The sequence below is a fragment of the Phyllostomus discolor genome, chromosome 1, assembly GCF_004126475.2.
Source record: "Phyllostomus discolor isolate MPI-MPIP mPhyDis1 chromosome 1, mPhyDis1.pri.v3, whole genome shotgun sequence".
In the NCBI taxonomy this organism is placed as follows: Eukaryota; Metazoa; Chordata; class Mammalia; order Chiroptera; family Phyllostomidae; genus Phyllostomus; species Phyllostomus discolor.
Window position 1 is genome coordinate 160,712,451 of NC_040903.2, and position 12,932 is coordinate 160,725,382.

Genomic DNA, 12,932 nt, shown 5'->3' on the forward strand with positions numbered 1-12,932 from the left:
TGGTATAGAGCAATTTAGGAGCTACTGCTAGCCTATGCAGAAATGTTAGTTAACTTAACAAATTATGATTGTTCCTGCCCTGGCTGGTGTGACGTAGTGGATTGAGTGCCAGCCTGCAAACCGAAGGGTCACCATTTAGGTTCCCAGTCGGGGCACAAGCCTGGGTTGTGGGCCAGGCCCCCAGCAGGGGGTGCACAAGAGGCAACCACACATTGATGTTTCTCTCCCTCTGTTTCTCCCTTCCCCCTCTCTAAAAATAAATAAATACAATCTTTTTTTAAAAAATAGTATTGTTCCCATGGAGAAAATGGATTTAAAGTGAGCAAACTGCTCCCTGGGATAGGCAGAGGAAACCAATTTTCACCACCAAGCTCAGTAAAGGAAGCTGACTCTGAAGGAGTGTGTCTTCAGGCCTATCCTGGTTGACCCAAAGCTTGAGTGCCCTCGGGTCGTGCTAGATCTGGGAGTGTGAGAGGGGTCAAGGTCTGTCCCATCTCCAGGGCCCATGGGAAACAGAACATTAAGGATCTTAGAAGTGGATCCCCAATCAGGAATTTTCTTTCCTACATTGCCTTCTTCATGATGATTTTTAAAAAATAAAATATGGACTATGTATTTTGAGATTCTATGGGTGAAACAGAAAGTTATAATTCTATAGAACTTAATTGTGAAGTTCACTTTGTCTTGGGACCAGAAATCTAGGTTTCTCAAGCATCAAGATTTGAACTCCCAGGAGATTGTCTGAGGTTGAGATAGGAGATTTAAACATGGTCTGGGCGGGTGTGGGGGACCCACCCAGTCAGTGGAGAGAGAAGAGACCACAAGAAAGTGGCTGGAACCTGCCTCTTGTGTTTAGCTGGTTTAGAGAGTTCAGTAGGGGCTGCAGTTGCTGTAACTATGCAGCTCCGGAAGCCCGACAAGTATCCCAGGTTTATATATCTAACTGTTGTCTCAGGTCTCTCAGCAACGATGTGGGTATTATGGCCAGCTATGATTTGCAGTTTGAAATGATGTACTTAGGAATTCAAATAAAAATTTCAGTTCTCCTTTTAAACACAGAAAAAGAGCAGTATTTTGTATTATGTCTAAAAGAATGCCATGTATAGGACAGCATTCAAAGACAGAAGATTTTTAAAGTAAGATATAAATGAAAACATTTCCAGAATGAAGTCTTCAACCTTAGAGACTGAAGAATTGCAAAATTGAAGTACATTCTCTTTTTTTTTATTTCAGTGAATGAGGAAATTGAGCTTGGGCTACAAACAACTCACTCATAGAACTTATAGCTGGTTAATGCCTGATGAGTTTCATTTGTTAATGTTCTACAAGAAAATATGACAGGGCTTAAGCCCCAGCAAGCCCTGGCTGGACATGCTGCCTTGATGTATAAATAACTGCTTGCCTGAACGTGAAATGGTGTGAAATGACATGTTCTATATTATCAGCAATTCTTTATTTTCATTGGAATTATTTCACCCATTTTCAAAGAAATATAAATTAAGAGCAAAATGCAAGGAAGTGGCCTCAGTGCCAAGTTTCATTGGGGCATTGTGGCTCCTATCAGAGACGTCCCCACTTTTCCTGTCGTTTTTTTAAATACACGGGTAAAAACAGTTCTATGGACAAAATGCTAAACACTTGCACATGTGTCTCTAAACTCAACAAAACAAGTCTTGATTCTCTAAGTGAGTTTCTGTTCTGCTACTACACCCTCTTCCCACCAAGGTCTCATAAAACAATGCAAAATTCCCTACAGAGAGCAGTACTTCCTACCACTTAATCACTGGTAGGCAAGGAAACCCAGGGAAAATCTGACTGGGCTCCCTTGTGTTGTTTCATTCACAAACCGTGAAATATCCAGGAAACTCCCTGTGAAATGAACCATAAGCAAAACAACACATTCTTCCTGACCTTTTTGCTAAATATATAATGGTTTATAATTACTCTAAGACGTACAAGAAAATCATTCTGAAATATTATTTTGCTTCTGGGCTGAAATAAATACCAGTGTTTCAATTTGACACAACTGGCTACAAAGTACTGTCGGATACTCCATAACCTTACCATCATTTTCAGTTGAAGACACACTCTTTCTCCTTGCTTCTGCCACAGCCCTGACAAGAGTGAGCCATAAGAGAAATCCAGCCTCTGGAAGACACTTTCCCATTCCACTGTAGGTGACTCCAGCTAATAAAAGGCTGTGAATGGATGCTGCCTCCCTCAATGAGTGATCTCTCATCTGTAAATTGTTCAGGGGGAAGAGTGATGTTGCTGCTTCTCTTGTGTCCATTTTGGCAGGTCAATATTGTACAGTTTAGGAGAGCGGCCCTGTCTAGATTTGGGGTGTGTGGCTGAGATGGCAGCAGCCTCACCTGCCTAAGGGGGATTATGTAAAATTTTTAAAAAAAGCATTTGGTCTTGAATACTGGTTAGGGAACTGTGTGTGTGTGTATGTGTGTGTGTGTGTATTTGTGGCTGTTTGAGGCAGAGTAGCAGATTGGTAACCATGAAATCTATGTACATACAAGATTTATTTATTGTTTCAAAAACATCTCTATAAAGAAGGAAAGAGGTAAGTGTTTAGACATTTCAACAATTTTCCTTTTTGTCTGGTTTAGTTACTCGAACTCAGCAGTCTGAAGGAGATAACCCACTGGGAGGGTGTGCCCGGCCATCGGACCGACTCACCGTTGCACTGCCCGGTGGAGGTGAAGCGGTAGCCCGGCTTGCAGTCACAGCGGTAGCTGCCGGCGGTGTTGATGCACTCGGCATTGCGCTGGCACACCGGGCCGTTCTGGCACTCGTCGATATCTACCAGCAGAAGAGAACTTCATTAAATGGAGAAAAGAACCTGGTATCAAGTCAGTGGAACTTCTCACATAAAATAAATTTATATTTTCTTAGTTCAGTCCATTCTATTGAATGATGTAAACCTGAAAAGCCACTTTCCGATTTTTCCACTTTACTGATATTTTTCATAAATGCGAGTACCTGATCTATGACCACATGTGGCCTCTAATGACACTCACGTCTGAAATCGGTCATGACACTCAACTGCCATGGTCAGGACCTGACACGCACACAGACATGGTGCCAGGAAACCCTGCATTTGCTCAGAGCTCCGGGGTCTCATGATTCAATCAGACTGCGGTTGTCGGGACGGCCAAAGGACCTGGAGAGCACAGAGCACCCCAGACCTCAGTGTGCACACGAACTGCTTGGAATCTCTTTGGAAGGCAAGTTCTGGCTCAGTGAGTTGGGGAAAGGCCTGACATCCCGCATTTCCAACAAGCTCCCAGGTGAGGCTGGTGCTCCCAGTCCACAGATGGCCCTTCGAGCGCAGGGCTGTGGAGGCTCCTGCTTCAATTGCTGCCACATGGCAGGCAAGTCAAGGAAATGTAGCACATTGCATATAAAACTACTGAAAACAACCCCATTCACATTATCAAAGAAAAGAATAAAATGGATATTGTGTACTTCAAAGCTCTGACTACCCTCAGGGGGTTGTTTGCCTATATATATTTTTAAACACTTAATTTAAATTCATGTAAACGTCATTATGTAGTTCAAATTATGTAGTAAATGTAATTAAAATGGAGTTCAAGTTCATGGCGTAACAAAAGTTACTGCACGGTCCAGTCTTACCATGGGGCAAAATATATGTTCCTTGTTCCCGCTCCAGTGAAATAATTTGGTTCAGTCTAAGTCCAAGAAAGGAATAGCCTGTCACACAGGCAGGAGGCAGTTCTCAGCACCAGTACTGGGGTTTTACAAAACTTGGCTCAGGCAGTTCCCACAAGGGGGCGGCAAATACATCTACCTCTTAGGCCTATGCTTTGTGGCGGGGGAAAATGTTAGAACTACTGCCAGTGGGGGGAATTCTGTCTTGGGGTGGGGGGCAAGGGGTGCTTCTCCATGCAGCAGATACAAGAGCAGAAGTATGCTTGCCTCAGGTTGTTCCAGCACCCAGTACCCTCTCACCCACCAAATCCACCCTGCTCTTAATTAAGGGTGTACAGAAATATTGAGGGTAGATTGTGTCCTCGGAGAAGCCCAATGGTGTCACAGACAAGCATTTTGGTGAGGCATCAGGCGCCTAACATCTGACTATACGCATACTTGGGAGGAGCAGACCCATAGTAGCTCCCTCTAAATCACTTCTGGAATTTATTCCAGCTTCACCATTGCTGAGCCTGAATCAACCTTCATTTTCTGATTCTGAGAGCTGAGAGTGTGCTGGGAAGCAGCTGACCCTGGATTAAATACTCATCCTGTAGATGGATATCCTGTGAAATGGAAACCCAAAGACGGAGCTCTTTGTAATCTCAGTAGCCACTGAGTGCTGCCCTGACAGCAAAGCGGCTTACACTGGCCCAGCTGTAGGCTTCCAACCCTAAGTGTGAATCAAGGTCTAGGCTGACTTGGTGGTCATGGGTGGCCTTGCCTATGGGTTCTGGCCATGGGCTGCCACTTCAGCAAATGTAAGTGCTAAAGAGGCACCTGGATAAAGGAACCATCAAAGGGATCCCTGAATGAAAGCAAAGGGGAGATGCCATAGGGAGGTGGCCAACACCCCAATGCCTGCATGGGAGGTGGGAGACTGTGGCTCTGAGAGAGGCAGCTAACCCTAGCACCTTACAATCATCTGCTATGGGCTTCCCCTCTCTTGGCATCATGCCTCCTCCTTGGACACCTAATCCTTAACAGGCTCCCCAGGATAGGGCCAGGCCAAGGTCTGAAACAACTATCTCCTTAGGAAGGCTCTGAATGGCCATCACCCCACTCCCACTCCCCTGCCCAGCAGGCTGAGTGAAGGACATGCGCCGACTTGGCTACAGTCACAAATGCCTGGTGAGGAGAATTTAACAAGCATGTGCTTAGAACTATAACTTTACTCATGGTCTATAATTGTCCCCAGTCTAGGAGAAAAACATTTTTGTAACATTGAAATGTTGACATATGTGCTCTAATCCATGCTCTAAGAGATAATAACACTTTCAAACGTGAACAAAACCTCTGCTAGAGGCTCCAAGTTTAAATATTAAATAGAAAATTATCCCAGCTATCCTAGGGCACACGGTATATTTAATAACCAGTAATGTCGTTCCTTTTACTAAAGTGTGAAAGGACACTATCTTCCCCAGATGCAGGGAAAAGAAGAAGTGCTGTAAGGAATGTGCAGAATCACAGCACAGTCACATGGCCGGGAGGGTAATTTGAAAATGAAGAAAGGACCATTTGCATGCATGCCAACATTCTTCATATAAAATCGAATTTGCTGTTCTTGTCATTTGGAATTCTCTCATGCATTTGGAATATCTGCATCGACCTTGTTTTCCCTTGGGAGCAGCAAAGGTTCCATGTGAAAGAGAACACTGATTTTGGGATTCAACTCAAGATGACTGCCCACCATTCATGCTCACTCTCAGGCAATGAGAAACAAAAGCAATCTACCTGACACACCCAGGAACGCAAGGCTTTTTCATATCAGCTGGGAAATCTAATAACATTGTGTGTGTGTTGGGGGTGGGGTACGCCCTGCTTCTCCGGCTGGGAGTTACTGAATTATTTTGCATGAGATTTCATGCTGTTCCCAATGGTGCCCTTCACTATGTTACAGCTTGATGGATTTCTGAAATTCCAGTGTGGTGAAACTGGCCAAGTGTGTGGGCGAGTAGCTCACCAGTTAGCTCACTTCTGGACATGATACAGTGAAAACATCACTTACCTTCACAAACTAACAGCTTGTCATTGTAGAAGAAGCCCACTGGACATTCACATCTGAAGCTGCCAACCATGTTGATACACACTCCGTTTTCACAGACGCCGGGGATCTCCCGGCACTCATCAATATCTGGAAACAGAGCAGCCATGTGTGAGTGACAGCGTATGGGCACCTGGCCCCTGTGGAGGGTCCATTAGGTTTGAAAGGCAGCTACTACTAACTCAATGTTCAACAAAAGTGTAAAACCAAAGGAGAGAAAATGTACACACATGTGTGTGTGCACGAGTGTGTGTGCATGTGTTAAGGGGTATGTTGGAGTGGTGTTGATGGATGTGAGGGATGTCAATGACTGTCAAATTGAAGTAACTGAACCACTTTCCAGACATTCACATGTCTACTGGATTTACTGTCTGTCTTTTTCACATTGTTTCAAAACATCCTCTTTGTCTAGGTAGGAGCCATCTTTGTGCCCACTGGACACCGCGCAGAGAGTAGAAAGAGGTGACTGCTGAGAGTGAGCAGCCTCCCTACCCAAAGTGAGTGGTAATGCTCAATTAGGATGGGAGAGGGGAGCTGGTAAAGAACAGAGGAGTGGCCCACAGTCACAGCCAACTCTGACTTTCAACTTCAACTTCAATGCCCCCTTTCTTTTTTCACAAGGTTTTGGGTTAGGTCTGGGGGTGTAATCTGGCCCCAGCTGACTGAGAAGGTGGAGCTGGCACTGAGGAAGGACTGTTGTAATAGGCTGTGGCTTCCTAAGGCTAGGGGCTGGGCCCAGCTGCGATACCACTGGTACAGGCCCCTAGCATGCTCTCTGACAAATGTTAAGTGTCCATTAAAATTTGTTAAATTAGGAACTAGTACTTGGAAGTGGAGCTGGTGAGCATTTAAACAGGACCAAAGTAGGAGGAGAGCAGAGCCACACTCAGGTCTCAGCAGGACTGGCCATCCGGGCAGGTCTCACTCCCACCAGCCTGGCTGGTCTAGTCTCTGTGTAACCTGCTCCCAACTTCCATTCATTCCATGCTGTCTAGGATAATAACACTAATAGCATAACAGCAGCGTCTCACTTGCTACATGCCTGGTATGTGTCTCAAGCAGTCTACCTGGACTTACTCACTGAATCATCAGTTACCCTACCAGGTGGTCTCTAGGTATTACAACTATCTCCACTACGCAGATGATAGAACTGAGGTCCCATCAGAGGATGGAACTTGCCAAAGACTACACAGCCAATAAGAAGCAGGGTCAGGATTGATACCAGGAATCCTCTAACCAGCTGTCCTGCCTCTCTAGTGGTTTTTCACATCACAGTCATAGAATCCTCACAAAACCTTTATCAAAGCACCTGTTATCCTGCAGAGCCCTGCCACCGGCCCCTTGGCTGACCTTCACAAAACATAAGGTAGAAGGGGATGTAAAGCTTTGGTCTATCTGCATGACAAACCTCTCCAGTTCACTGGGTTCCTGTTACTGCTGTTGAGATACTTTTATTTACATATTGTAGTCAGGAGCCCTGTGAGGCACTTAGCCTAAGTTATAAGAAGATGGCCATAGACCTAAGTGGCGCCTACAAAAGATTCTGTAATTTTGGAAGCATCACAGTCTAAAACCATCTGTTTTAGAGGAGAAATTTGACAGGCTGTAAATTTATTTTAGACCCTTTTCTAAAAGGCTTGATTCTGTAAGAAGGCAAATTGATATCTTTAATAGAAAAAAAGCTTAAAATCTCAAAAGGTATATTGCTATTTTGAATATAGGTAATAATGTTCTTAGATTTTTCACACCTTTGTTATTTATATTGTTAAAAAATTATGCAAAGTGAGAGTACAACAGTGTCTGATTGTTAAACAAACAAACAAATAAAAACTAATCCAGATGACATTCTTGTAGTATGGGTTAAAACATGAAATAGTATATATTCACATTTATTTCTTTGAAATATAAGTTGATGTACTATCATGTTTAACAATAACAGGCGGGGCCAAATTTCTAGCCATTGTTCGGCATAAAATAACAAAGAGAAATATTAAAAATTTATATTTTCTTTTCCTGTCTGGATTTCATTTGAACTTCAACTTGGAGAAGTTTATATTTTAAGACAAGATTAATAAACTTGCTATAGTTTTAACCCCATGTGAATGGGCTCTATATGCCAACAATCTTAAGGCCTTTCAGAAGGAGAGTATAAAGCTTAAATAAAACAAAGTTTCCCAGTCATCTAAATATTTTGTCATGGTGGAATTTGGTACAATAAGTATACTGCTCACTATCACATTTCCAGTTTTCAAGAGCTAGAGGCAAAGCAAGCTGTGAATCAGGACTGGATTCTGGTCCCAGCTCTGTTATTAATTAGCTAGGTGACCTCGGCAGAGTCCCTTCCCCTCTCTGGGCCTCTGTCCCCTCAACTGCAAAGCTAGGCATTTGGACTGGACCTCTCCAGCTCTACTCGTGGGCGATGCTGATGCTGTTTCGAGTCTGACCGCTGCCGACCTTGGAGGGCAGGCCTTGCTGGGGTACATGCTTGGTCCGACAGTGGAGACCCACTACTATTAAAGACGACTTATCTTCGGATCAGAGATTCTAGGGAAATGAAAATCTGTTTCAGGAAGGGGAAAAACAAAGCAGCAAGGGCCAGGTGTTTCACGCCAGTCGTTTAGTAGTTTTTCTTTCCAAACCATGAAGTTTCTTTGGACGTTGACTAGAGACTAGACTGTGGAGCCATATGGATTTGGCACTAAGGGAGCCAGGCTGATTGCTGGACCAGACCCTTGTTTTCTTAAACAAGGTCATTGGAAAGGCTGATGTGGATTTCAGTTTACTTATTAGGAATAACGTGGAACAAAGCAAGGGGTGATGTTTGCTACTCCACTCAGTTGCTCAGACCGAAGAGGGGCGTCTAAGGATGCATATAAATCACATGGAGGAAAAACTCAGAGAATGCAAGAGCTTTCTACTTTTATCTTATTTGGTTTTAAACCACAAAAGCATTGCCTCTGTTGGCTGACCACTGTGCAGTCCTTTTGAATCCTGTACCAGCATCTGTAGCACTGTAGTGGTCCCTGCTCCAGCTACCAGACGGGGACCTCAGATTGGAAAGATACATATTTTTTAAATTTCATATCTGAAATGCCCAAAGCTGATGATCAGAAGAGATTCCACAAAAGATACAACTGATCCACAAGAAGGGCTTTATGCGAACACCCTGCACATGAGGATCGGCATGCAAAGTCATATTAAACTCATGTCTTAGAAGGAGAGATTGGGAATTACAGTCAAATCAAATGTCACTGGCCCTACTCCCAGAATCTCTCTTTTTGTTGATGCCTAGGCTGGTGCCAATTAGGCGGAGCTGCCCAGGGTGTTTGCACAGTTCGTTTCAAACTAAGAATCAGTGTTTCAATAAAGTGAAATGACATTGTTTAATGATTTTTCCTTTGAAGAAAAAGAAATCAAACCGAGAAAATAACAATGTGTAGACTCTTTTCTTAACACAAAGGCAAAACCAGAAAGTTCCACCTGTGGCGTCATAACTCACCAACGGGTAAGCCAGTGTAAATGTCAATGACGAAGCCAGGCCTTTGACTCCCACAGAGTGTAGCGAACTCGTCTGCAGTGAGTAAACAAAAGTGGGGTGAGCAGGGTGGGAACGGGGGTCAGCAAAGAGCGATGACTGGGCTGAAATGAGTTACCTTGTAAACATTCTGAAAAGGCAGCTATCTGTATTTTGAAGAATTTAAAATGAAAAATAAATCTGAAAATACCTACAGATGTTATCATTTTGTTCTTACGACAAATATTGAGGGAAGGGTGACCTCATGGTGACATAATAATGAGGGAGAAGAGGAGGGAATCTCCATATCATATGACACTCATTTGTAGGAGTTTGCCTGTAGAAATGTGGTGTCTCTTTTAATCCTCACCCAAGGATCTGTTTAATTTTAGAGAAGAAACGGGAGGAGGAGAGAGAGAGAACCATCCATGTGAGAGAGAAACATCGATCAGTTGCTTCCCAGACGTGCCCCGACTGGGGATCAAATCCAAAATCTAGGATGCACCCTGACCAGGAATAGGACCCACAACATTTTGGTGAATGAGATGACACTTCAACCAGCTGAATAACCTGGCCAGTGCAGGAATTTGGGTTTTTATAAGGATGTTCACTGCTGAACTCAAGGACTGGCAAGAGTGTCTCTTTCTACTCTGCACAAAGGGGAATGCTTACAAAAGCCATTTCCTCAGTTTGGGAGAGACCATAGTCAAGTTCTTGACATCAGGTCTATTAATGAATAACTCAGGTCAAATAACCAACTTACATCATTACTTCAATTTGGAGGGACGGATTTCTTTTGGTGCTACTCTCTTATTCTCTCTCTCTCTCCCTCCCCTGACCCTCTACCTTTCCCTGTCACATGAGTTCATCAAAGTTGATAATGGAGAAGGAACTAAATGTCATTTGCAGTTCCTTCTGAGGTTTTGTCATTCTGGATCATGACTGTAACTGATATGGCATGATATAAATTGAAGTTCAAGGTGGCCATTGCCTTATTGGTCAAACCCACTGCGGTTTCTAGAAGTAAATGCCGTGTGTTCTTCCAGTAGTGTTTTATTCCTTAATCTGTGAGTGTCCACTTCCAGCCAGTGTCACACCCACTGATGCTAGTCATCCAGACAATTTTCATGGACTCCTGAAATGTATGCAGACTGCATAGCTACCGGAAAGCATGGTTGGATTTGGCCACTATTCCACATAAAGAAGTCTTACATTTTATATTTAGAGTATACAGATCCCTAAATTTAGACATTTCAGAAAGCAAATGATAGGTTTATCAGGGTGTCTCCAAAGTGGTCTCCAAAAGAACACACAAAGATAATCCATTAAGATAAAAAATTAAAAAATAACAAATAAAATAAAATAAAATAAAATGAAATAAAATACTAGAACTTCTATCTTTGCAAAATCTAATTTAAAAACTATTTTTATGTATATTTATAATAGAAAAGTTCATAAAATAAATTCATTTTTCAATATAATTAAAAACAAATATATGGCGACATACACAGATATACTTTTCTATTAAACACACACACTAAGTGTGCGTAGCCTGCAGGTTCTCAAGACGATCAGACAAGATCAGGGATCCGCAAATTTTTTTCTGAAGGGGTTAAGAGTAAGTATTTTAGGTTTTCAGACTGTACAGTCTCTATTAGAACTACTCAACTATCTCCTGAAAGCAGCCATAGACAATATGTAAATAAATTGGTGAGCTGGGTGCTAATAAAACTTTATTTATGGACACCAAAATCTGAAGTTCAAATAATTTTCAGGTCAGGACATACTATTTAAATTTTTTTTCTAACTATTTCAAAATGTAAAACTCATTCTTAGCTTGTGACCCATACACAAATAAGTGGTGGGTTCAATTTCGCCCATGGGCTTTAGTTCATGAACCCTGGTCTAGCGATGTCCCACAGAATAAGGTGACTCATAATTCTAAGTGATAGTTATCACATTATTTCTGGAGTAAACAATGGGTGAAGTGGTATATTTCACTAAAAAAAATCTGTTTCATGTGTTGTCAGGTAGCACCAGACAATAGATTTACCATATTACAGATGACTCTGGGGAGGGGCGTAGGTCCCACAGAACACTCTAATCAACACCTGCATGAAGGTTCATTCCGTCTAAATCATCATGTCAGTAAATGATGTCATCATGGCAGATACGATCTATATCATCTAGCATATGATATAAGAACAGTGCACCAAAGTTTTCACTTCATTTACTCCAAGGATATAAATTATACTTAAAAAAATACAAATAACATTATATAGATTTTTCTCTATGAGAACAGAAAAAGAAATTTCTCCCGGGTCTCAATGTCAGGACGAGTTGCAGTTCCCTTTAGTGCTGAGTGTGCTCTAAGGTCATCAGGGCTCTCAGACTTGATTGTGCCTCCCTTTTCCATGTGAGCTGCTGGAAAGTCTGGAGCCAGAGTTACTGCTCATCTCTGGAAAGTGCATAGGAATTCCTGGCTTGGGTTCTGTGTATTAGCCTCGCTCTTTGCTCCAAGTTTCTTGCCCTTGTTTGCCATTTGCCTTAGGCCTTCTTATTTTACATTTGAGTCTTTGTGGGCTGCCTTAAATTCTTTTTGGAGCAGGACTAGTATAAATAAATTAAAATAATAGGAATATGGTTTGCTTATTTGTCATATTGCTTTGCACAATGTTCCTAGTCTCCTAGCTACATGGCAAACTCCATAATAATGCTAACAATATTTATACTTTTGTGATATGCTGAATCTGTAAGTCTGGTGAATGAACTAGTATAAAAATTAGAAAGCATATTTTGTAACTTAATTTTCAGCTGGAAGGACCAGGCCCAACTGTGAAATTAAATATTTGCATTTGTGAGCTCATTTTTTCTTACAAAGATAAATGAGGCACCCGTTTCCTCCCTGGCTGAGACTCATTTCTCCAGCAATTTAAGGCTCATTTATTGACCTATAGTTTTGGTAATGGTGAAACTAAAACTCACCTGTGCTTGGGATGGGACACTGTTCACAGGGCTTATTCCAGGCTCGGCCAATATTGTAGGAACAACAGCACATCTTCTTGGTCATGTTGAACAACAGCTCTCCATCGCAGGTCTGGTTGTCAGCATAGTAGTTTCTGTAGCACAAACTCCTTCTCATATCTAGAAGGAAGGAAGGAGGAAGGGGTTGGTGATGCTGTGGGGACATCACAACAGATTTCTAAGGGGGCACTGAAGGAGTGAGTTTCTTTTGAACTGTATTGTAACTTGACTTTGATCAGGACAAAGCCTGCTCTTACACAGCTTTCCATCTATCCATGCTGCTGTAAGAAGAAAAACCTTTGAGAAATGCATTCCCTGGTATTTTTTTTTTTTGCCACAGAACTAAGTCATTATGGAGCTGCAGCATTAATAAACTTTACATGACTCTCCACCCCGTCTCCTAGTAACAATTCTCCACTGCTATTTGGCAGTCATTTTCTCATTTCCGACTCATGATGTTTTAATACTGTAGGTCAGTGCCGTAAATATACTTGTATAAAGATACACCCAAAGTCAAACAAAAGAAGTACTGTGAAATCATTGTTTGGGGTTTTCCAACATTACATTTTAAAGAAAACTCCCAACCACCCACACGAGGTGGTGAGAAAAGGCCAAGCTCACAGTTTCAGG

General features: G+C 42.3%; 1 protein-coding gene across 4 annotated transcripts in view; it reads right to left on the reverse strand.

Annotated features, from left to right (window-relative positions):
• The window catches only part of FBN1 (fibrillin 1), a 228,806-nt gene that overhangs the window by 36,774 nt on the left and 179,100 nt on the right, over positions 1 to 12,932 (reverse strand). For 3 of the 4 annotated variants that reach the window (XM_036033263.1, XM_036033266.1, XM_028505704.2), the window contains 4 exons: positions 12,264 to 12,422; positions 9,264 to 9,335; positions 5,729 to 5,854; positions 2,689 to 2,811 (listed from right to left, as the gene is read on the reverse strand). In XM_036033263.1, the coding sequence (XP_035889156.1) occupies positions 2,689 to 2,811; positions 5,729 to 5,854; positions 9,264 to 9,335; positions 12,264 to 12,422 (480 nt within the window). The remainder of the gene's footprint in view (positions 1 to 2,688; positions 2,812 to 5,728; positions 5,855 to 9,263; positions 9,336 to 12,263; positions 12,423 to 12,932) is intronic. The other variant, XM_036033271.1, reaches the window with a different exon arrangement.